General features: G+C 35.3%; 1 protein-coding gene across 8 annotated transcripts in view; it reads right to left on the reverse strand.

Annotated features, from left to right (window-relative positions):
* STXBP5 (syntaxin binding protein 5) overlaps positions 1-26,528 on the reverse strand; it is a 163,808-nt gene that overhangs the window by 9,988 nt on the left and 127,292 nt on the right. For all 8 annotated transcript variants that reach the window (XM_053222128.1, XM_053222127.1, XM_053222125.1 and 5 more), the window contains 4 exons: positions 21,179-21,418; positions 19,367-19,736; positions 18,235-18,400; positions 8,878-8,989 (listed from right to left, as the gene is read on the reverse strand). In XM_053222128.1, coding sequence (XP_053078103.1) covers positions 8,878-8,989; positions 18,235-18,400; positions 19,367-19,736; positions 21,179-21,418 — 888 coding nt within the window. The remainder of the gene's footprint in view (positions 1-8,877; positions 8,990-18,234; positions 18,401-19,366; positions 19,737-21,178; positions 21,419-26,528) is intronic.

Genomic DNA, 26,528 nt, shown 5'->3' on the forward strand with positions numbered 1-26,528 from the left:
GGCTATTTTCTTTGAGTATAGAAATCTACATTAAGTACTGTCTTCTGTCAACATACAGAAGATCATCCCATTATCTTTGGTTGTTGAGAAATCAGTATATAGCTTGTTAAAGGATACCTCATTTTCTTCTAGCCACCTCAAATATTTTCTTTTTTGTCTTTGATATGCTCTATTTTCATGTGACATATATAGCTGTGAATTTTTTAAAAAATATCCTTGGAATTCATTAGGTTTTTTGACTGTGTGAATTGGTATCGTCTATCAATTATGAGAGATTTCCAACCATATGTCTTTATATATTGCTTCTTCTTCACATTCTTTCCTCTTTCTTTCTTGAGAAGTCTAAACACTTGTTAGAACTTCTCACTGCAACTTCTATTTCTTTTATCTTCTTTGTATTTTACATCTTTTTGGTTTCTCTGTGCTACATTCTGGATCATTTATTTTGCCTATTTTCAAGCTATGTAATTCTCTCTTCAGTTGTGTAAAACTTGTGGTTAAATTTATCTACTCAGCTTTTAATTTCTGTTTTTGAATCTTTCAGTTCTAGAATTTCATTTTAGTTTATACATTTGTTGTGTTGATTTTTATAATTTTCAGTTATCTGATAAAATGTTCAGGCATGGTACTTATGCTTACAAACATAATATACATAACTATTTTATAGTTTGTGTCTGATAATTCTAATATTTGAAGTACCTGTGATTCTGTTTCTGCTTTTTCTGTTTCATTGTTCATGGTGTTGGTCACTAGTGTTGCTGGTTAACTTGGATGACATATTTGAAAATTATTTCTAGAAATAATTTGAGGATTTGCAATATGTAACCTTCCATTAGAGAACATTTTCATTTGCTTTTGCCAGATGTTGAGCACTTGAGCAGTCTGCAAAAATACTTAAATAAGGTTGAAAGTTTTCTGGTACACTCAGATAATTTAAAGCTAATCTGTCTGTGTGTAGGAGGGCTAATTTATTTCCAGATCACCTTTAGTCTTAAGCTGTGGCCTTTTGGTTCCTTGCAAAGAGAAGTTGTTTAATAAGATCCCCAGTCTTGAGAGGAGTGAAGATGGCAGAGAAGTAGGGGCACCCTGAGCTTTCCTTGTCCCTCAAACAGAGCTGTACTGAGTCAGATCACCTGGAATACCCAGGAAATTGATCTATGAACTGGCAGAAGGATCTCCATGGTTGGAGGGAGACAGTGTGGCAGGTGCGTGGAAGTGAATTGGGGGAGAGAAAAATGGTGGTACATGGAAGAATCCTTTCCACGGAAGACAAAAGGGAGAGAAAGAGAGAGGGGTTGAGACAGTGTGACACTGGGTTTGCACAAGAGGAAAACCATTCTGGACCATGGACTGGGGAAGGAGTGCCACAGGTTGTTTGTTTGTTTGTTTGTTTGTTTTTGCAAACAGCACACGGAGCTCACACTCTGAGGTTTCTGAAGTGTGCAACTTTCTCCAGAGCAGAGTTGTGGTGCACATTCCTGGGGAGAAGGAGGGAGCTGGCCCCGGAGTACACAGCGTGGTGTAGGGATCTCCTGAGCTGGGGCGCACTGGGAGAGAACAGTCCCCTTCTTGGACTACTTTTGGAAGAGGTTATATTGCTTCTCCAAGGACAAAAGACCTGTAGGCACCAGCAAAAGGTGCCTTCATCAGCAGGGGACAGAGGTACACCCAGAGGGCATATAACCTTGTTGCTGCTTTTAGTGGTGCTGCACCATAGATTCCGTGCACTGTGCAGGCATGGGATTGTCTTTCGGAGACAAGGGACATCAGACGCAGCATGGAGAGGCTGCGGTGCCAGATCCTTTAGGATTTTGAGTTTTGAATCCCAGGTGTGTGCCAAAGAAAAACGCAGGACAGCTGTGGTGCAGGGCGAGCTGACTGCCCTTGCTATTCTGTGAGGGTTGCCTGAACAGCAGAGAGTGTGAGATCCCCCATCTGGGGACAAGAGACTGGGTGGTGTCATTACCCCCAAAACACCAACGCAGTGGGACATCAGAGAGCAACACAGTGGCCCCCAGTGGAGGTGGGACCAGTTTACACCAGACCCCCACCCCCTGTGCCTGGCCACTGTTCATTTACTGGGGCAAGACAGTGATTCTGAGCCAATCAATGCAGCAGGCCTCTCCTCCAGGAGACCAGCACAGACAGCACCCCCCTGCACCAAGTGCACTGAAAATGAGGTGCTTCAATACACCTGCAGATCTGATGAAAACAGGACCAGGCTTACTTTTTTTTTTTTTTTCTTCTTTTTTTTTCCTTTGGAATCAGGCTCATAGTTTTTTTTTTTTTTGTTTGCTTTTTTCCATTTCCTTTTCTCTTTTTTAATTGGATCAGTCGTCGTCTTCTTTTTTTTTCTTTTTCTTTTTCTTCCTTTTTTCACTTCTTTTTCTTTGGAATCAGGCTTATAATTTTTTCATTATCTGTTTTTTTTCCCATTCCTCTTCCTTTCCTTTTTGGGATCAGGCTTTTCCCCCCTTATTTTTCAGGCTTATTTTAACAAACAAATCAAAGCACACTAGTTAAAGGCCCAAGTACTCCCCACTGCAGGTAAGGAGGACTCCTATAGAGGACTGACCAGTGGGAAAGAGCAGCCAAAACACAACAGCAGAGTGCACACAGCATATACCAGAAAAACTTCCTGAAGTGCCAGGCCCTGGACAGTATATGACCCCTTTATAATACAGCATTACTCTCAGATACAGGTAACATAACATACTTTCAAAACATGCAAAAGACAGAAACTAAGCCAAAGTGACAAGATGGAGAAATTCTTCCCAAAAGAAATGTTGAGAAGAAATCATAGCCAGGGACTTACTCAAAACAGAGATAAGCAATATATCTGAACAAGAATTTAGAACAACAGTCATAACACTACTAGTGGGCTTGAAAAAAGCACAGAAGACACAAGAGAAATCCTTGCTACAGAGATCAAAGACCTAAAAGCTAGTCAGGCTGAAAGAAAAATGCTATAACTGAGACGCAAAACCTACTCGATAGAGTCATGATGAGGACTGAAGAAGCAGAGGAGAGGATAGGTGATAAAATTATGGAAAATAATGATACTGAAAGGAAGAGGGAAAGAAAACTATTAGATCACAAGGGGAGACTTAGGGAACTTAGTTATTCCACAGAGTGAAACAGTATTTGTATTATAGGAGTCCCAGAAGAAGAAGAGCGAGAAAAAGGGCAGGTTTATTTGAACAAATCTTAGCTGAGAACTTCCCTAATCTAGGGAAGGAAACAGACATCCAAGTCCAAGAGGCACAGACGACTCACCTTAAACAAAACAAAACAGAACAACAGGTCAACACCATGACATATCACAGTGAAACCTGCAAAATACAAAGATACAGAGGGAATTCTGACAGCAGCTAGGGACAAAAGGTCCTTAACCTACAAGGGTGGACACATAAGGCCAGAAACAAACCTGTCCCTTGAAACTTTGCAGGCCAGAAGGGAGTGGCAGGAAATATTCAATGTGCTGAATAGGAAAAATATGCAGCCAAGAATCCTTTATCTAGCAAGGCTGTCATTTAGAATAGAAGGAGAGATACTTTCCCAGACAAAACTAAAGGAGTTTGTGACCACTAAACCAGCCCTGCAAGAAATTTTAAGGGGTATTCTTAGAGTGGAGAAGAAAAAAAAAAAAAAGACCAAAGTAACAAAGGCTACAAATGACCAGAGAAATCACCAGAAACATCAACTCTACAGGCAACATAATGGCACTAAATTCATATCTTTCAATAATTACTTTGAATGTAAATGGACTAAGTGCTCTAATTAAAAGATATAGGTATTAGAATGGAAAAACAAAACAAAACAAGATCCATCTATATGCTGGTTACAGGAGACTCACTATCATGCTAATGAATGTCAAAAGAAAGTCAGAGTAGCCATCCTTGTATCAGACAAACTAGATTTTAAAATAAAGACTGTAACAAGATTAAACCAGATAGACTGAACAGATAGATTCAGACATTTCATCCTAAAGCAGCAGAATACACATTCTTCTCGAGTGCACAAGGAACATTCTCCAGAATAGATCACATACTGGGTCACAAATAAGCCCTCAACAGGTACAAAAAGATCGAGATCATACCATGCATATTTTCAGATCACAATGCTATGAAACGTGGAATCAACCACAAAAAAAAATTTGGAATGTTTTCACATACATAGAGGTTAAAGAACATCCTACTAAAGAATGAATGATTGGGTTAACCAGGAAATTAAAAAAGAAATAAAAATATACATGGAAGCAAATGAAAATGAAAACACGACAGTTCAAATCCTCTGGGATGAAGCAAAGGCAGTCCTAAGAGAAAACTATACTGCAATTCAGGCCTATCTCAAGAAGCAAGAAAGGTCCCAAATACACAATCTAACCTTACACCTAGAGGAGACAGAAAAGAAACAGCAAATGAAGCCGAAAGCCAGCAGAAGGGAAACAAACAAAATTACAGCAGAAATAAATGACAGAAACAAAACCAGTAAAACAGATCAAAGAAACTTAAGAGTTGGTTCTTTGAAAGAATAAACAAAATTGATAACCCCCTAGCAGACTTATCAAAAAGAAAAGAGAAAGGACCCAAGTAGATAAAATCATGGATGAAAAGAGATCACAACCAACACCACAGAAATATAAACAATTATAATAAGGGAATACTATGAAAAATTATATTCCAACAAACTGTGCAATCTGGGAAAAAATGGACAAATTCCATTTTTTTTTTTTTTTTTGGAATTTGGAAACTCACAAATAACCAAAACTGAAACAGGAAGAAATAGAAAAGTTGAACAGACCCATAACCAGCAAAGAAATTGAATCAGTAATCAAAAATCTCCCAACAAACAAGAATCCTGAGCCAGGTGGTCTTCCCAAGGGAATTCTACCAGACATTTAAAGAAGAGTTAATACCTATTCTTCTTAAACTGTTCCAAAAAATAGAAATGGAAGGAAAGCTTCCAAACTCATTCTATGAAGCCAGAATTATTTTGATTCCAAAACCAGATTCCATTAAAAAGGAAAATTACAGGCCAATATCCCTGATGAAACTGGATGCAAAGATTCTCAACAAGGTATTAGCAAATCAAATTCAACAGTACATTAAAAGACTAATTCATTGTGATCAAAAGGGATTTACTCCTGGGCTGCAGGGTTGGTTCAATATTCACAAATCAATCAATTTGATATACCACATTAATAAAAGAAAGGATAAGAGCCATATAATCCTGCCAATAGATGCAGAAAGTGTTTGACAAAATACAGCATCAATTCTTGATAAAAACTCTCAACAAAGTAGGAACTGATGGAACATACCTCAACATCACAAATGCCACATATGAAATACCCATAGCTAATATCATCCTCAATGGGGAAAAACTAAGAGCCTTTCCCCTATAGACAGGAACAAGACAAGGATGCCCACTCTCACCATTACTATTTATTTAACATAGTATTGAAAGTCTTAGTCTCAGTAATCAGACAATAAAAAGAAATAAAGGGCATAAAAACTGACAAGGAAGAAGTTAAACTTTCACTATTTACAGATGACATGACACTCTATGTAGAAATTCCAAAAGACTCCACCAAAAAATTGCTAGAACTAGTACATGAATTCAGCAAAGTTGCAGGATGTAAAATCAATGTGCAGTAATCTGTTGCATTTCTGTACACCAATAATGAAACAACAGAAAAAGAAATAAAGGAATCAATTCCATTTACAATTGCACAAAAACAGCAAGATACCTAGGAATAAACCTAACTAAAGAGGTAAAAGATCTGTACTCTGAAAACTATAGAAGACTTATGAAAGAAACTGAAAAGAACACAAAGAAATGAAAAAGCATTCCATGCTCATGGATTGGAAGAACACTGTTAAAATGTCTATACTACTCAAATCAATCTACACATTTAAAGCAATCCCTATCAAAATACCACCAGCATTTATTGCAGAGCTAGATCAAACAATCCTAGAATTTGTATGGAACCACAAAAGACCCCAAATAACGAAAGCAATCCTCAAAAAGAAACACAAAACTGGAGGCATCACAATTCCAGATTTCAAGCTATGTTACTAAGCTGTAGTCATCAAGACAATATGGTACTAGCACAAAAACAGACACATAGATCAATGCAACAGAAAAGAAAACCCACAAATGGACCCACAACTATATAATCAACTCATCTTTGACAAAGCAGGAAAGAATATCCAATGGAAAAAAGACAGTCTCTTCACCAAATGGTGCTGAGAACACTGGACAGCAACATGCAGAAGAATGAAACTAGATCACCTTCTCTTACATACACAAAAATAAATTTAAAATGGATGAAAGACCTAAATGTAAGCCAGGAAACAATCAAAATCTAGAGAGTAACACAGGAAGCAACCTCTTTCACCTAGGCCGTAGCACTTTTTACTAGACATGTCGCTGAAGGCAAGGGAAATGAAAGCAAACATGAACTATGAGGACTTCATCAAGATAAAAAGCTTCTGCACAGTGAAGAAACAATCAACAAAAGTAAAAGGCAGCCTACAGAACAGGAAATGTTTGCAAACAACGTATCTATGAAGTATTAGTATCCAAAATCTATAAAGAACTTATCAAAATCAACAACCAAAAAACAAGTAACCCAGTTAAGACATGGGCAGAAGACATGAATAGACACTTTTCCAAAGAAGACATCCAGATGGCTAACAGACACATGAAAAGATGCTCAGTATCACTCATAATCAGAGAAATAGAAACCAAAACCATGATGAGATACCACCTCACATCTGTCAGAATGACTAAAATGAATCACACAAGAAGCAACAGGTGTTGATCCCCCTTTCTCCACATCCTCATCCTCTTGCACTGCTGGTGGGAATACAAACTGGTGCAACCACTCTGGAGAACAGTGTGGAGGTTCCTCAAAAAAACTAAAAATAGAACTACTCTACAATCTAGCAATTGCACTATTATGTATTTACCCAAAGGATACAAAAATACAGATTTGAAGGGGCACATGAACCCCAATGTTTATACAGCAGCATTATCAACAATAGCCAAACTATGGAGACAGCCCACATGTCCATTGACTGATGAATGGATAAAGAAGACATGGTGTGTGTGTGTGTGTACATATATATATATACGTACATATACATATATGTACGTATATATATATATAATGTTATATTACCCAGTCATCAAAAAGAATGAAATCTTGCCATTTGCAATGGTTTGGATGGAACTAGAATGTATTATACTAAGTGAAATAAATCTTTCAGAGAAAGAAAAATATATAATTTTTACTGATGTGAAACAAAACAGCTGAACATACGGGAAAGAGGGGAAGAGAAGAAAGGGAAAAAAAACCACAAGGGACTCTTAAGGACAGAAAACAAACTGAGAGTTGATGGAGGGACATGGGTGGGAGATGGGCTAGATGGGTGATGGGTATTAAGGAAGACACTTGTTGTGATGAGCAGAGGGTGTTGTATGTAAGTGATGAATCACTGAATTCTTTTATTTTTTATTTTTTAAAAATTTATTTATTTTGAGGGATACAGAGAGACTGTGAGCAGGGGAGGGGAGAGAGTGAGGGAGAAACTCAAGCAGGTTCTGTGCTGCCAGTGCAGAACTCGATGTGGGGCTTGAACCCACGAAACTGTGAGAGCATGACTTGGAGCTGAAATCAAGAATCAGACTCTATACTGACTGAGCCACCCAGGCACCCACTGAATTCTACTTCTGAAACCAATATTGCACTATATACTAACTAAAATTTGAATTTAAAAAAATTGAAAGTAAAAACTGTAAAAAAAAGGGAAAAAAAAAAAAAGATCCCATCCTTGCCTGTTCTAGGAGCCTGCCTAGCTCATATGAACACAGTTTAGTATCTCAGCCTCCTGCTTCAGATTAGCAAAGCACTCCAGAGGAAGATTGGCTTCAGTTTTTTAGGCTCAGCACTCTGGGTTCCCATCCTTCCCTATGAATAGTGTTCTTTACTATACCATTAGCTCTTTGATATTTTAAAGAATTAAAAAAAAATACATTTTTAAAATTTTGTGTTACTCTGTCAATTATCCTTGGTGAGACTGTTATTCCAAATTATCAGCTGCCCATAGCTTCAAGAACAGTCTTCATTTTTCACAATGAACTAAAACTGACTGATTCCCAGCACCAAGATGATTGATCAATCATCTGGAGAAGTCCTGAAAGTTAAATTGCACTGCACTGTAACTTAATGATATTTAATCTTATAGTTTTTCTAATTAGTCAAGCAAGCACAAAAGGAAAATTCTAACGTATCTTTGCAAAACAGAAAGAGAATAAAAGGAAAAAAAATAAGGATAGATAACAGCTATTTGAAAGAAAGGTCAAACATTCAAGGATTCATTAGCTCATTCAAGGACCAATTTCTACTCTGTGCCAATTATGTGGAAGGTAATAAATGAATGAGATTTTGCTATTTTAAGTAACTTTTTACTGCAATGAGAATAGTACTAGAGGTTTCCTAAGATAAATGTTTAGGTAAAACACTTTTTCAAAGTTAAGGTCACCAAATAAAGTTAATAATAGAGTTGAAATAATAAAAGATCATATTTAATGAAAATAAAAAAAATCCTTTCTAAATTATTCATTAAGTTGTGAATACTCATTTTTAACCACCCAAACCTATTCTGATCTTGGTTCCCTGAGCAATATATTCCCCTGATACTGGTTAGAATGACCAAAAAAAAAAATGTCCTTTTGCTAAAAACATGGATATATTAATTGTTGTGACAAAGAGAAAAAGGTGAACATAATTTATGCATGTAAGAAAAGCCTACATGGCTTGAATGCTTCAGTTTTACAGATATAATATCCAAATTAAATCAGTCAACTTACACAGTTCTTCTCTATCAAGAGATTGTGCACCACCTCCGAATAAGCCTTTAAAGAATCCCCTGTTTGGTGCTTCAGGTGTTTCTACAGGAGTGAAGAGTTCGCCCAACATCTCCTTTAAAATCAAAACAAATTGTAATTGGTAAAGTTACAGGGAGACTAAACTATAATTCACAAAACCATCACTGCAAATTCTGCAACTTAAGCTTATAACATTACCTGTTGAGATTCAGAAACAATTAATGAGCATATTTCAAGCGATCAGATCTAGTACATACTTAGTCAAACAGTTAAGACTAAATTGACTAAAATGAACTTGCTGTTTGCTACTTTGTCTAGATTATTTTCATCACACTTCAAGCAAAGATGATATTCCTGCTTAAACTGTAAGAGGATTCCAATCTTTATGACAACATTATCCCTTAATTCTTAATATCAAGAATTGATAACTGGATTAATAATTAGGTCTTCCTACATTAGAAAGAAGAAAAGCTACTAGTAAGATGAGAAGTTTAGTGTAATGATGATACATGATTTTGGAATTATCACTTTCAGCTGAGTCAGAAAATTAATAACTTAGAAAGACACATCAACTTCTGTTTTCATAAATATAGCCCAGGAAAAGAATTATGCCAACATACACCTGGAACTCCAGGATTCTGGTAGGGAGATTGAAAGGCTTCTTTCTGCCTTGTCTGAAATTACTGTCACTACTCTTCAGAGCACAGAAATGGTAAAACTACCTCAGGAGACAAGAAAGGTTGCTGACATATTAATGATTTTGTAGATAAATAGAGAGGGAAGAGGAAGTTCTATAAAAGAAGGAAAGCAGCAACATTATTTATAAGGCAGCTCCGGGAAGCTTTAAAAGCAAAATAAAACTATAGTGAACTTTGGAGGCTGCACTTCTGCCCACTGATGAGAAGTAGCTATGATAAAAAAGACAAGTACATTATTGGTTCCAGGTAGGAGTTCTGCTGCATCTGATTTTACACTATTATAGTTGAAAATGAAGTATGTATTTTTTGATTTCCTTAGGGCTGGGCTAAGAAAGTTAACGATGAATGTCCAAAGACTTTACTTTTAAACATATTCATATTAATATTGTCTCTCCAACCAGATTGTAAACGGAAGAGAGAACTGTTAACACTATATAACACAGTTTCACCTACAATGTTGAAGTGGATTGAAACCTATACATTTTAGTTTTCTTTCCTCCAAATTTCTACAAAGTGGAGTACAACTGGAATGTAAAATTTCCTTTAGTCAATAAAACAAACTTGTTAAAACTCACCATAGAAACTGATAATGATTATTTAATTCAAATTTATATTAATGATATAACAAAGGTGATTTCCAATCATTTTTATACTGTGCTATACAGATTCCCATTTAAACTATATTTATTAAATTGATACAACAAAAAATGGCAAACAGCTACCATTTGAGTGTCTTTTATGCTAAATCAAGAGTAATATGACATAAAATGAGTGACAGTATAAAGATATGCATTTTAAAGTTTATTTTAAAATTATGGTTTAGAATTCTGAATTTATTTGGTGCTTAATAAGCTTACAATTTGATAAAGTAAGAAATATAAAAAAAAACAGATTATAGCTATAAATGAAGAGTCACTTATAGTGGAGAAATGACTGTTTGGAACCAGTATAAACTTTGGAACCACATAGACTTGGGTTTGATTCTCATCTCTGCCTTTTACTCACAGAGGAATCTTATGCAAATCAATCTCTCAAAGAACTGGTTTCCTCAACTTTAAAAAGAAAAGATAATAACACTTACCCTCAGGAATGTTATCAAGATTAAAGATAATGAACAACATATAAAGGGCCAAGAGTAGACACTCAATGATATAAACACTAAAATTAGAGAAAAAACTCCTTTCACGCAATTAAAGATGAAACAAATTATAAAATACAGAAATTACTTATCAAGAGATCAACAATATGAATAGATTATCTTTAAAGGAAGGTTAATAGGGATTTCTTAGAGTCTGCAGTCTCAGTATTAAGATTTGGGGAGAAACACTGATATTAAAAAAGTATATATTACAAAACTATTAAATAGTATCTGTAGATTTTTTGCTTGTGCTTAAATAAGGATTTTACTGGGGAAGCTGGATGGTTCAGTCGGTTGAACTTCTGACTCTTGATTTTGGCTTAGGTCAGGTCATGATCTCAGTTTTGTGAGTTCAAGGCCCCTTGTCAGTCTCCATGCTGACCCTGCAGAGCCTGCTTGAGATTCTGTTTCTCTCTCTGCTCCTCCCCTGCTCATGTTCTGTCTCTCTCAAAATAAATAAATGAACTTAAAAACAATTATTAAAAAAAGTAAGGATTTACCTATGATTAAATTTACTATTTAGAATGATTAATTTTAATTTCTAGTGATGCTGGTGAAATCTAAATTAGGTTTGTATTTCCTATGATATCTTTCTACATCTAGTAACAGTAAATTAACTATTGTTAGATTCATTCATAATAGTGTTATCAACAGTTCACTTTTTTTTTTTTATTGTGGAGTTGTATTCTACTGTATGGATATACTATAATTTGATTTTTCATTCATCTGTTGATGGACACTTGGGTAGTTTCTGGTTTTTTGGCTAGTACGAATAAAATAGCTATGAATATAATTTCCTTTTCTCTTGAGTTAAAAAACTAAGAGCAGAATGGCTGGGTCTTTGGTTTATGAATGTTTAACTTTTTAAGAAACTTCTAAGCTGTCTTCCAAAGTGGGTGTACTGAAGCAGTGTAGACCTTTTACATCCTTGTGAGAACGTGGCATGGTATTCTTTTTACAGCCTTTCTAGTAAGTGTTTAATGGTGTCTCATTGTGGTTATAATTTGCAGTTCTGTAAGACCTAAGAATATTGAACATCTTTTCATGGTGAAGCATCTGTTCAAATACTTTGCCCATGTTTTTATTGGGTTGTTTTATCTACTTTCTGAGGACTTTTACAGAATCTTTTACATATTCTGGATTTAAGTCCCTTATGGATATATGTTTTGTCAAGGCTTTCTTCCAGCTTGTGGCTTATCTTTTTATTTCTTAAATGTCATTGAAGAGCAGAAGTTTTACATTTTGTTGAAGTTGTCAATTTGTTCTTTTACGGGCAGTGAGTCTGGTGTTGTAGCTAAGAAATCTTTGCCTAACCCAAGTTAACAAAAATCTTCTCTTATATTCCTTCTAAAAGTTGTATAGTTTTAGGATTTACATGTAAGTCTATGATTCATTTTGAATCAAATGCTGTATATATTGTGAGGCACGAATTAAAGTTCTTTTTTTTAATTTTAATTTCCAATTTTTCCAGCATAATTTGTTGGAAAGGCACTCCTTTCTCAGGTGTATTGCCTTCATCAAAAATCAATTGTCCATATATATGAGGGTTTATTTCTGAACTCTATATTCTGTTACATTGATCCATTTATCTAATTTGATGTCAGTATCATGTTCTTTTTATCACCATAGCATTATAACTCCTAAAACCAGGTGGTGTAAGTCCTTCAACTTTATTCTTTTTCAGAGTTGTTTTGCCTATTCTAGGTCCCATGAATCTCTATAGGAATTTTACAATAAACTTATCAATTCTTATAAAAAAATCCTACTGGTATTTTGTTTGAGATTGCCTCAATATAGATCAATTTTGGGAAAACTGGTATTTTAACAATATTGAATTTTCTGACCTATGAACAAAGTACATATGTCAATTTATTCATGTCATTAAAAATTTCTTTCAGTGTTTTGTGATCTTCAATGTACAGGTCTTTGATATTTTTTGTCAGATTTATCCCAGTGTAGTTCATATTTTTTGTTGCTATTATAGATGGTGCTTTTTAAATGTCAATTTCCCAATGCCCATTGCTAGTATAGAATTTTTTTTTTTTTTTTTTTTTTTTTTTTTTTTTTTTTTTTGCATATTGATCTCATACCCTGCATCCCTGTCAAACTCACTCATTATTTCTAGTAGGCTTTTGGATAGATTTCCTAGATAGATGATCATGTCATCTATGAGTAACAGCAGGCTTACTTTTCCTTTCCAACTGAGATGCCTTTTCTTCCTTTTTCTGGCCTGAATGCACTGGCTAGAACCTTAAATACAACAATGAATAGAAGTTTTGAGAGTGAGCATCCTTTTCTAGCTCCTGATTTTAAGAAAAAAATAATTCAGTATCTCATCACTAAATATAATGTTAGCTGTAGATTTTCCCTAGACGTCCTTTAAGCTCCCTTTTATTCCTTCTTTGCTGAGGTTTTTCTTCTTTTAATTAAGACATGGATGTTGGATTTTGTCAATTGCTGCTAGCTTACTAATATGATGAAATTACACTGATTGATTTACAAATGTTAAAGACAATTTTACATTCCTGGGATAAATCCCACTTGGTCATGATGAATTATGACCAGAATTATCCTTCGAAATACTGTTGGATTCAGTTTGTTAAAATTTTGTTTAGAATTTTTAAACCTGTATTTGTGAAGTATATTGGTCTATATAGAATTTTCTTGTAATGTATATCTATTTTTCATATCATGTTAATTGTAGCTTCTAGAATGAGTATGGAAGGATTTTTCCACTTTGAGTTTTGAGTTTTGTGTAGAACTGGTATTTTTTCCTCCTAAAAATGTTGACAGAAATAACTAGTGAAGCCATCTGGGCCTGCAATTTTCTTCTCAATTATTCCAATAGATATTCTTCAGGTTATCTATTTTTGTTTTTTTTGGTTTTTTTTAGTGATCTTTGGTAATTTGTGTCTCTCCAGGAATTTGTCTGTTTCATCTAAGTTTTTGAGTTAATTGGCATAAAGTTGTTCATAATATTTATTACCCATTTTAATATTTGTAGAATATAGTAATGCCACTTCTCTCATTCTTGACACTGGTAATTTGTAACTTCTCTCTTAATAATCGACTGGCCTGAGATCAATTTTATTGGTTTTAGAGATCAAGTTTTAGTTTTATTGATGTTTTTCTACTGTTTCCTTGTTTCTATTTCTGTTTACTATTTTCCACTTGGATATTTATTATTTTCTTTCTTGTGCTTTCTTTGGGTTTAAGTTGCTTTTCCTTTCCAGTTTCTTATAGTGGAAACTGAGGTCACTGATTTGATGAGGTTTTTTTTTTGTTTTGTTTTGTTTTTTAATATAAGTGGTTTAGTGCTACAAATTTGTCAAGTTTAAACACTCAGTTGCTTTGGGGCACCTGGGTGGCTCAGTCGATTAAGTGTGTGACTTCGGCTCAGGTCATGATCTCATGGTTTGTGGGTTTGAGCCCGGCATCGGGCTCTGTGCTGACTGCTTGCTCAAAGCCCGGAGGTTGCTTCGGATTCTGTGTCTCCTTCTCTCTTTTCCCCTCCCCTGCTCGCGCGCTTACTCTGTCTCTCAAAAATAAATAAATGTAAAAAAAAAAAAAAATTAAACACTCAGTTGTTTTTCCTACTGCTATGTTTTCAAGTTACTTAATCTTTTCTTCTGCATTGTCTAACCTGTTGCTAATCCCAACCAGTATATTTTTTCATCTCAAAAACTACAGTTTTCATCTCTAGAAGATTGATTTTGGTCTTCTGTACCTTCCATGTTTCCACTTAACTTTTTGAATATGTGAAATATTATAACTGGTTTGATGCCCTTCTGTACTAATTCTAATGTTTGTGTCAGTTCTGGTTTGGTTTCTTTTAAAGATCGATTCTTCTCATTTGACTGGATGCCAGATCTTTTGATTTTTATCTTGTTAAGTACTAGATATCTTTCATTTCTCTAAGTCATCTTCAGCTTCATTCTGGGAGACTAGGAAACATTTCAATCCTTTTGGGTTTTCCTTTTATGATTTGTTAGGCAGGTCTCAAGCAGTGATTATTTTAAGGCTAATTATTCTTCAAATAATGAGCCTGGACCGTCCTGAGTACTCTACCTAATTGCTCACTGAAGTAGTCTGAATGTAACGGCCATCTAAAATATCAGGTTCTAATCCTAGGGGCACCGCGGTGGCTGAGTAGGGTAAGTGTCTGACTTCGGCTCAGGTCAAGATCTCTCGGTTTGTGAGCTCAAGCCCCATGTTGGGCTCTGTCCTGACAACTCAGAACCTGGAGCCTGTTTCAAATTCTGTGTGTGTGTCTCTCTCTCTGCCCCTCACCTGCTAGCACGCTATGTCTCTCTCTCTCAAAAAATAAAATAAACATTAAACAAAATTAAAAAAATAAAAAAGAGTCCGACACTCAAAAGAAAAATGACCCTCTCTACACCTTGATGTTGGCTTAGTGAAAATTATTTCAGATTTCTGACTTCCCAAAGTGTGAGAGAATAAATTTATGTTGTTTTTGGCCACCAAGTTTGTGGTGATTTGTTATAGCAGCTCCGGGAAACTAACACATTCATGAATTATAAACTTTTATAGCTTGGCTGTTGAGAACGGGCACTTGTTTCTGGCCCTGGGACCAGGCACAATTCCCTCTAATTCTCCCCTCCTTTCAGATGGTTCTTTCCCAGGCCGGAGAGTTTATCCACGTGCATGTGCTCAATAATACTCTACTGAGTACTCTCAGTGGACCAGGGTTCTCTCTATATACAGCTCTCTCCTCTCTGGTACTGTCTTCTAAGAACTCTTAACTTACTTGGTCTTCCCAGACTCTTGGTTCTGTCTCCTCTACATGGGAAGTTGTTCAGACTCCGCCTCAGTACCTTCCCTCTATGCCATGCTCTGAAACCTCTATCAAGGCATTAAAGCTGGGGCACTTCTTTGTTTCTTGTTTCTTGGGGATTACTTTCCTCCACTGCTTAATGCCCAGGATTGTGAAAACTGTTGTTTCGTGTTTATGTCTGCTCTTTTTGGGTGGCTTTAGGCAGGAGGGTTATTACTCTGGTCCCTATTATTCCCTGTGGGCTGGAAACTCCATTAATGTTTGTAGGCATCTTCTTTATTTTTTTGGTTAAAGCAAAATGAATGCACAATGTATTAGGGCATTCTGGAAACCAAGGATTAGTGTTTATAAAGTTCATGGTATTTAAATCAGACTTTTACCAAAGCATTATTTTTAAGCACTGAAAACACAGAAGTAAATAAAATGTCAATAATGTCCAAAGAGAACATTCTATCACAAACTGCTTAGAGTTCATTTATTTCATTTATATCATGAAGGCAGACAGCAGATAGTTATTAAAATAAATTGAGTGTACTACTAAATGACCATTTCATTAAAAAGTAAATGGGTAAAGTTTACTGCAGCTATTACTGATTTTTACGGAAATAAAACACTGACCAAAGAATAGATTTGATTCCCAAAAAGTGATGAAGTTTAAAATTTTGAATAGTTGAATTAAGGCCACACTTCAGATGAAAATGAATTAGGAATATATTCAATTGTCCATTGAATTAATATTGTACTTAATACTGTAACAATTTTACTAGTGAAAGAAAACTAAAGAAAAATTTTACCTTTCCCAGGAAAAGCAAGAGTTTCGTTCAGAAACCGAGAAATCTTTGTAAAAACAACTTCACCCAAATGTAAATGGAAATTTATATCTAAAATGTCATATATGTAATTCTATTTCACTCTCAAGGTTTATAATATCATTAGAAGGACATTTCCAGGACAGTCTAGCTTACTGAAAAATACTAACATCTGACAGCACCAACTCTTTATCAAGCACGATGCTAAGCCCTTTATGTGCACTGTCTTCTTTAACTCACCCCATATTCTTTGTAATCCTATTAAAAATTTTTTTTGATGTTTTATTTATTTTTGAGACAGAGAGAGACAGAGAGAGACAGAGCATGAGCCCCTAGGGGAGGGGCAGAGAGAGAGGGAGACACAGAATCCGAAGCAGGCTTCAGGCTCTGAGCTGTCGGCACAGAGCCCGACATGGGGCTTGAACTCACAAACCGCGAGATCATGACCTGAGCCGAAGTCACACGCTTCACCAACTAAGCCATCCAGGCGCCCCTGTAATCCTATTTTTAAAGATGATGAGGCTTAGAGGCAGTAAGTAACCTGTCCAAGGTCATATAATTGTGTAATTATTATCAAGAATGGGACTTTAAATTCAGTCTTGACTCTAAAGCTCATATTCGAAAAAAGCCACAAATTTAAACTTACAAATAAATAAAACAGGGCTAATTAATTGTAAAATCTTACATTATAAAGTTCCCTTAAAAAGAAAAGTTCCCTTATATAAGGGTTTCCTCTAAATATCAAATAATATTTTAGCTCAGTATTTCAATAGCATTTTTATTTTAAAATGTGAAACTAGATGGATCATTTTTAAAAATGTTTATTTTGAGAGAGTGCACCCATGAGTGTGCACAAATAGGGGAGGGACAGACAGAGAGGGAGAGAGAGAATCCCAAAAAAGGCTTTGTGCTGTCAGTGCAGAGCCAGATGTGGGGCTCGGTCTCATGAACAACGACGTCATGACCTGAGCTGAAATCACAAGTTGGACACTTAACCATCTAAGCCCCCCAGGCGCCTCTAGACTGGTCATTTCTAATATACAGTTGACCCCTGAACAGTGTGAAGGATCAACTGCCAACTGCCACGTACAGTCAAAAATCCACGTATAACTTTTGAATCCCCCAAAACTTTGCTAATAGTGTACTGTGGACCAGAAGCTTTACTGACAACATCAACAGTGGGTTAGCACATACTTTATGTATTATATTACATACTATATCCTTACACTGAAGTAAGCTAGAGGAAAGAAAATGTTAAAACCATGAGGCAAAGAAAATACATTTGCACTACTATACTGTATTTATCGAAAAAATCTGTGTATTTAAGTGGACCTGTGTGGTTCAAACACACCTTGTTCAAGGGTCAACTGTATATGCAAGCACATAAGGCACTTGAATATTAAAACAAGAAACCGTTTTGTACTTAAACAATGTCAGATCAACCAAAATATTCAGAGAAAAACTATAAAACCTTATTTTTTCTTTTACGTATATATATCCTCGTGAATAGAGTATATAAGAAGGGATGACACGATTAGCCATAAAACAGACATAATTATTTTCACATTAACCTACTTCCTTCAAAAAGATTTTCCTGTGTGTATAATAGATATTTATTATACGTGGAGAGTGTGTATAAAATGTATATAACATTTCATATTTCTTTGCCATCACTGGAGAGAAAAAATACCGATCAATGAGAGAAGTCCCTCTTGTAACAAGAGTCTGATGAAGATACTTTATAACAAGTCTCAAAGCATATGGTCTGAAAGTCAGGCTTTGAATTTTCCTATGCAAGTTCATTTGTATACTCCTGAGAGTGTAAGAGATGAACAAAAATAGGGACCTTACAGAGTATTTCACCTCTGAAGAGATTATAGCAATATTTTTGTTATTTACCTGAAGATTTTCACAGGTCTCTTGACTGTAAGTCAGTCTCTGGATCTCTGTAGGTGAAACAAGATATAATGCTTGTCCATTGTTGGTGAAGCAGAATGTTCTGGCTATCCGCATGTTGGTGAGGGGCAAGTAATACACATCCAGTAGAGGTCTTAAACTAGGCAAACTTGAGAAAAATATTGAAAAGTCATTAATAAGAAACAAGGTAGGTTTTGGAAAACAGTATGGAGGGTCCTCAAAAGGTTAAACTAGAACTACCTTATGATCCAGCAACTGCACAACTGGGTATTTACCCAAAGAATAGGAGAACACCAATTCAAAGGGATACGTGCACCCCTATGCTTACAGTAGCATTATTTACAGCAGCAAGATATGGAGGCGGCCCAAGTGTCTATTGACTGATGAATGGAATAAAGAAGATCCACATCTTCTTCCATATATTCTACACACACACACACACACACACACACAAATATTATTCAGCCATAAAAAAGAATCAAGACTTGTCATTTGCAAGGACATGGACAGAACTAGAGAGTACAATGCTAAGTGAAATAAGTCAGAGAAAGACAAATACCATATGATTTCACTCTCGTGTGGAATTTAAGAAACAAAACAAACAAGCAATAGGAAAAAATAAGAATGAGAGAGACCAATCAAGAAACAGACTCTTAATTACAGAGAACAAACTGATGGTTACCAGATGGGAGTGGGGTCAGGGGAAGGGTGAAATAGGTGACGGTGATGAAGAAGTACACTAGTCATGAGGAGTATCAGGTAACGTATGGAAGTGCTGAACTACCAGGGTGCACACCTGAAACTAACAGAACACTGTACAGTTCACTAACTGGAATTCAAAAAAATAACAGAGTAGGTTTTCGACTTGAACAGAGTATTATAGAAGACAAAAATGGCAGGATCCTGCAAACCTGATGATTTAGTATACTTGAGAGGGAGATAAAATTGATTTGTATTCCTCATAAAGTTGTTCACAATTAAGTGAATAACAATAAATTCTCAGTGTATAAGACCGTAAACAAAAGCGTTTCATTTCAACGGAATATAACTCTGTAATGTTATGTTTTAAGGGTGTATATGCTCTATTTGTGTTTTAGGAAAATGTGTAACTCACCTAAAAGTCATAATATGTCCGTTGGCGCAGAAACAGGCAAGGCAGATACTGTTATTCAATGCTACGATGTCTCCACGAAGCACAAACGAGGTCTCTGTAATGTTTTGCTTGTAAGCGCAGTTCTGAGATGGCAGTGAGATGACTTTTGCTTGCTTTTCAGAACATATCACTGCGTACTGGTTTTCACAAATTTCCTGAGAAGAGGAGGGGGATACGGAGACAGGCCGTCGTTTCTTTGATTTCTCCTTTTCATCTTTTTCTTCAGGAACATTGTGTTCTCTCCAGGATTCATATGCAGGTGGTACTAAGCAGCCTGTGGTATCCAGGAATGCCATTCTCAGGATCGCTCCTTTCAACCTCAATATAGTACCTAAAATACGTAAGTAACAACTACTTGAATCGCCACAGCAAATGTATTTACTCCAACTCTGACACACAGGAGACACTCAAAAACACACAGAATGGACATGAGACTGGAATTGTACACCGGCTTCCCGAAGGGATTCAATCGTCAAGCATGTAGCTGAATCTGGAAAATGGTATCAGAACTACATGCCCCGAACAGACACACGGTATGTCTGGAGCTATGTCTTCTCTCCTATCTGGCAAGTGTACTACCAACAAGTGTGAGAGCAGGTAGGTGACACCTAGAGCTGCATTACTATGGCAGACACCGTGGCTACAAAGTCCTTGAAATGCGGCCTGTCCACACGGTGGCACACTCTGAGAATCAAACACACACGCGCCGGTTCTGAAGACTCAGTACAAAAAAAGTTAAAAGTAAAATACCATAACAACTTAAAAATACTGATTACATGTTGAAATGATAGCATTTTGGATACATTAGGCTAAATAAAGTGTTATGAAAATTAATTTCATTTTTAAACGTTTTTAATATGACTACTAGAGTACTTAAAATTCTTTAAGTGGTTTCTCTTTCCAGGTTTTCTTCCTATACAGATATTTGTTGTTTACTAATAAGAAACAAGATTAGTAAGAAGATTATCATTATGGAACCTTTTCTAACAGTGAAGCATATAGAATATACTCAAATATTTATTGAGTTGAATGAGTAAATCAAACTATTTCTTTGGTATTTTACAAATTATCATTAAAATCAAAATTATGTTTTAGATTTCAAGTAATGTTAAAGTCCACTGTATAAACAAGGGATACACTAATGAGCTCAATCATGTTTTTTTCTATCTAAATCAGCATAAATTAGTAATAAAAACCAGGTTTCTCGGTTATTTCCAGGTCTTTCAGATTTCACATACATTTGATGAAATTCAATCTCATTTTCAACATATGAAGATCATAAATATTTTCTTCTTAAAATTTGCTATTAAGTCAGCTTTTCCTAATAGTTCAAAGGAGAAAAATAACCTATTTTAAGAGTTCACATTTAGAGATTAAAAATAGCCAACTGTATGATGTTTTAGAAAACGCTTTTTGCTTTTTCTCCTAACTACGGTACCATCCTTTTGCTTACAGAACACAGTATTTTAAGGTATCCTACAATGCATTAGAAGAACAGTTTTTTTTTATTCTGTTTTTTTTTTTTTTTATTTTCTTACATAGTAATCATTATAGACATGATTCTAGACTTAAGGGGAAAAAAAAAAGCAGCAAGACCAGAACGGCTGTATAAATACATGATTTTCTGGAACTTTATTCCATGTATTCTGTCGCTAAAAACACAAGACTAAATTTCTCCACTTAGAATTCTTAGATCAATCCCAAAACGATCAATCCTTTAGATCTACTAAAAGTCTGATCTTTAACGTAAGTACAGCGTGAAAGCATACATACCACTTGGAGACACAATGACTGGCTGAAGAAGTCTTTGCTCTCCTCCGGGTGGAAGGTTCAGTGCAATGACAAGCACTGTTCCCAGAGTAGTACCAACCCATAAACATGGGGAAGGAGATGAATCTGCCTTTCGAGTAAAAGTTTCACAGAAATGAAGAGCAGAGATGGCTTCTCGGGATTCTTTATCAATGCTGGTTACGCTAGAACTCCGTGATCGGCTGAAGGAATTATCTTTTATATCTGAAATGATTTAAAATGTTGTGAGATTGTCCAAGTTATAAAGTATCCTATTTTTTTATGTGGTATAAATTTGGCCAAAGAGTTAATCTGCAAAAAGACAAAACCTATAGCATGTTTTAATTAATTTAATTAATATTTAATTAATTATTTAATTAGTCTCTTTTAATTAAAAAGAAAAACAATTCACTTCTATGCTAATAATTATTTTCCTTTGCTGAAATATAAAATACAAACAGATAAATTCACACTTCTTAGAAGCGAGCTGGGTGCAGTCCAGTGAATTTGTGGATGTGTGATCTGTACGGGTTTTGGTGCTGTGCTTTGTTGGTATCCTGGTTGTTTTTCGAATCTTGGCCCTTACCAGCACCATCTTTTCTCTTGATGCTGTTTCTTCCTTTGGTGATACAGTGTCATGGTTTGGCAGAACTAGAAAAGCATGGTTACTTTCAACTATTTATAATCGAAATTATAAATCCTGTTCTAGGGAGCAACGCTTAAGATGCGTTTCATTTTGGTTACTCCCTTTCACTTTACCTACATACATCTGGTGGGATGCCAAGTCCTAAGTTATTTTACCCCAGTGTTGTTCCCTTCTTTCCATTACCAATCGACTTACATCACCCTTCATTCAGGCTTTCATTACCATTCATAGACTACCACACAATTCCCAAGTAGTCTCCCCACCCTCACTCTGTCACTGCTCTAACATAACTCAATTGAGTTTTACAAGGTACAGTCATAATTCTATCACTTCTATTTAAAAACTCTGCGGTGGCTCCTCTTTATTTGAGCATGCTTAATATTTTACTCAGGTTTTTAAGACTCTCCACAAAATATTTCCAACTCTCCTTGGTGGCCCTATCTTCCAATGCTACCCTGCTTTCAGAACCTTGAGAGAACAAAATGAGTCATTCGTTGTTCTCCAGACCTACCTTGCACTCACCTACTTTAGACTTTTGCCTGTGATTTCTTTCTGACTGGTTCTTGTGTCTCACTCTTTTCTCTACCTATCAAGATCGTGCTTATTTGCTATCTCAGGTACTGTCATCTTCATGAAGTTTATCTTGACCCCGAAAATTGTATATGGTTTTTCTCTTTTTTGAATCTCGATAGCTTTTTCTCTCCCATGGCACTAAGAGTACATTTGTTCTGTAGTTCTTTTGGGCTTGTCTTAGGCCTCACTCTCAAGTGACTCTGAGTTTCTTGAGTACAGGTGCTGTGTCATTTTGATGCCCTGTAGGATTTAGCATAGTGTCTGGCATATACTAATATCCAACAAATACTTGCTGAAGACAAATCTGTAGGTGAAAGTATCTAAAATGGTATGTGCTGGTGCAACAACTTTGGGATATTAAAACTTCTAGTACTTTCTACTGTTCATATCTAATAAATATTTCCTCCAATCACATAGTTTCAGTGCTATCATGAAAGAAATGACTTCATATGTCATGAAAAATGAAAACACATTCAAGTCTTTTAAAATGTATTTTATTAAATAAAAACCGTGTAAATGAATCCTAACTGTACCTCCTCTAAAAGCGTTTGTAATCAAATTTAGATTCATACATTGACAATATTTCCCAAAATGGTAATTATATACAACAGAATTTTGATTATCACTGGCCTCTGAAAATAATAAAGCTACTAGTTATGGCAACAGGATGGGCAATCTCTAACTATAGTTCCTAAACATGTCTCTTTTACCTGTATACCCTGTTTGACACAGTAAAAAAGAACTACTTCTTCCTGTAAATGTAACAACTTTCCATAAGCAAAAGCTCATTACTGGATGAGTGTGGTAATGCTAAATATATAAATTGATCCCAAATGTTAACTCTGAAGTTTTCAAAGTTATTTTAGTAAAATAATAGAAATTTAATTATTTTATTTAAATTTTAAGTGACTGCCACATCCAATGTGGGGCCCAGACTTATAACTCCGAGATGAAGAGTCACATGCTCTACCAACTGAGCCAGCCAGGTGCCCCAAATAGTAGAAAATTTAAATTTAGTAGATGGCTGATAGATATTAAAAAGGGCACTTGTGATGAGCACTGGGTGTTGAATTTAAGTGATGAATCGGAATTCTACTCATGAAATCAATATTGCACTGTGTGTTAACTAAAATTTAAATAAAAATCAATCAATAAATAAAATATTTAACGAAACATACACATGCAAGGTGATTGGACATATATTTTCAGTTGTGACCTAGTGTAAAGACAGAAATCCATAAAAATTTGATAATATAAGAAAATCTAATATAAATATACATTTGATAAGAAAATTTGATAATATAAATTTCATTATCAATTAATCTGTGTAAAATTTCTTACTGTTATCTACTGTTAAAATTACAATAGGTGATTCACAACATATCTATACTTCAAATGTTAATTACAAGACAAATAAACAGTGTTTTAATTTAATGGAATAATTTAACTATATTAAATTCATAAGCTACAACTGCATTTGTATTATGACTTCTCTATAAAAATTAGATCACCAAAGAAACTCTGAAAATGAACTGAATCAGAATCAATATTTAACTTACAAAATCCTTTCTTTCAAGGTTATTTATTTTGAGAGAGAGAAGAGTGCACGGGCACAAGAAAGAGTGGGGGAGGGGCAGACAGAGGAGAGAGAGAGAGAGAGAGAGAGAGAGAGAGAGAGAGAGAGAGAGAGAATCCCAAGCAGGCCACACATGGTCAGTTCAGAGTCAATACTGGGCTCCAATTCACGAAGTGCAAGATCTTGACCTGAGCCGAAATCAAGAGTTGGATGCTTAACCTACTGAGCCCCCCAGGCATCCCTGAACTTACAAAATTCTATATGCCCAGAACTGTTTGAAAACCAGTTAGAATTTTTAGCAGTTCATGAATTATAATTTATACTATTGTTAAATCACATGTTGTCGATCTTTGTGGCTTGAATCTTAGAAATTGGGCAAGCTAAACAAACGGAATAGAAATTTTATTAAGAGCAGAAATGAAAATAGCTATCGCTAAGCAAGGCCTACCATAGGATACATACTCTCATTAACACTTTACATTTATCATTCTATTGAATCCACTTAACAACTGTGAAAAGTTTTATGACCACAATATAACAAATAATAAAACAGACACTTAGGTTAAATAACTTTCCCAGGATGACAAAGCTAATTAGTAGGAGTCAGGACTTGAGTCATGTCCAAGTCCAAAACTTTCTTAGGCAACTCCATATAAACAAGGGATTAGTCATACCACCAATATACAAAGGGAGGGTTTGGATTATTATTGAGAATTAAAGTTCAGTCTTTAAATACAAAAAATATATTTGAACATGGGGTGTTTCTGGAAGATCTAAACTCAGATAACATTTGTCATTAATGCCATCCAACTGTAGGTGTTATAAGCATGTCACAAAATTATTGCTTTCATGTTACTCTGGATGCTTAGAACATTCTACCCATGTATATTCCCCTCTCCTTCCCACATAGAGCTTTATGTAATATTTTATTCCCTCCGTCAAAACATAATGCCAAGAGATGAGTTTGGTCAGGGTAAATTCTAGGACATAAAACTAATTCACATCAAGGTATAAAAGTCTAATTTTTTCCCCCCCTCTGGTGGTTGACACTTGAAAAGTAACATCAGAGGTCTAACAATATCACCCATGGTTCCTGAGACTGGGCCATAGAATATAGGACGGTGAAGATATAGTACAAGTGCAATGTTGCACAATTTCCTTATAAGCCAAAGTGAATTCTAGTCACAGAAGGTTCCAGAGCTGCAGGAATAGTCCCAACAGCTTCAGCTGCTTTGGGAACATCTGACAGTTTGAGCCTATCAATAGAGTTGTTGTTCCCCATTGACTCCCCAGCCAATATAAAACAATTACCAGCTAAGAATCTCTAAAAATAGTTTAGCAGCACAATGACATGAAGGGAAATTACTTAGGCAGCACAGAGACTGTTCCAAGGTATGTAGCAATCAGTTATTGGCTTAGGGCAGTGAAATACATGGGCATGTAAGCTAAAACATGAACTTCATAAAGATGATCTACAAATAAGTATGGAGTATACCTGCTGATTACATTACTTACATAATTTATAAGTGTGAATATTCTTTTTAAAAATAATTATGCTCTTTTTATGAATTTTAAAAGTACTTCTACATATGTCGTCTCATATTTTTAAGATACTAGAAGAGACAAAAACATTTTAACTCACGGTATTTAGTGTTGATGAAATTACGGGCCTCTTAGAGAGTCTGATGAAAACTCTGCCTCTCAGATACACTTGGTTTCAAATTACATCTGTCATTTATATAGTGAAGGGAACTATTCCCTTCTCAAAACATATGTTATCCTACACTCTAGAATTAATTCTGGTTCCCTTAATATCAGTGTTAGTACAGGATTCTACTAAACTGTTTTTCCTTATGTTCAGGAATGGAACCTTGTACTCTGACAACGGAAGATATTATGCCTTCTCACTAATAATCACATGCTCTCTATCAGTACAACTGAGATAAGACTACGACGTGGAAATGCTAAAATTAGAATGGTGAAATGGGCCAATATCTAAGTTTGTATTACTTAAAAAGACAGTCAAGGAATCTAAGGAATAAATAGTGAAAAGATAATGGGTGTGAGCAAATGCAAGGGAGGAAATCTAGTTATTTCTATGACAAAGATGGGTGAAATCATCTTCAGCCAGTCTACTTTTTATTAAAAATAATTGTAATTTCTGAAATTAAAAAAAAAAGGTGAGTTATTTAAAAAGAAATGTTGCAAGTTTATTTTTATTTTTATTGGAATGTCATTTGTCCCTATTCTGTGATATCAGGGAGCTGTTTTTGAGCTGGTATAAAGCAAAAGGAATGTGTGAATGAATTCATTCTGTTTACCTAGTGCCATTAGTTGTAAAGAAAGTGCTATAGAAAAAGGAATACTTCCCAATTTATTATCACCAAAAGTAATAATGATTCTTGATACGAGAAATTCAATGTAATACAGAAAACTGATTTACTGTGAAAATGTTGTAAGTTTATAAAGTTCAAATAAGTTTTCAGATAGTTAAATGGGACATAATAACTTTTAATAGAACTTAATCTGAAATTGCACAA

Source organism: Acinonyx jubatus, chromosome B2 (assembly GCF_027475565.1).
Source record: "Acinonyx jubatus isolate Ajub_Pintada_27869175 chromosome B2, VMU_Ajub_asm_v1.0, whole genome shotgun sequence".
Classification (NCBI taxonomy): Eukaryota; Metazoa; Chordata; class Mammalia; order Carnivora; family Felidae; genus Acinonyx; species Acinonyx jubatus.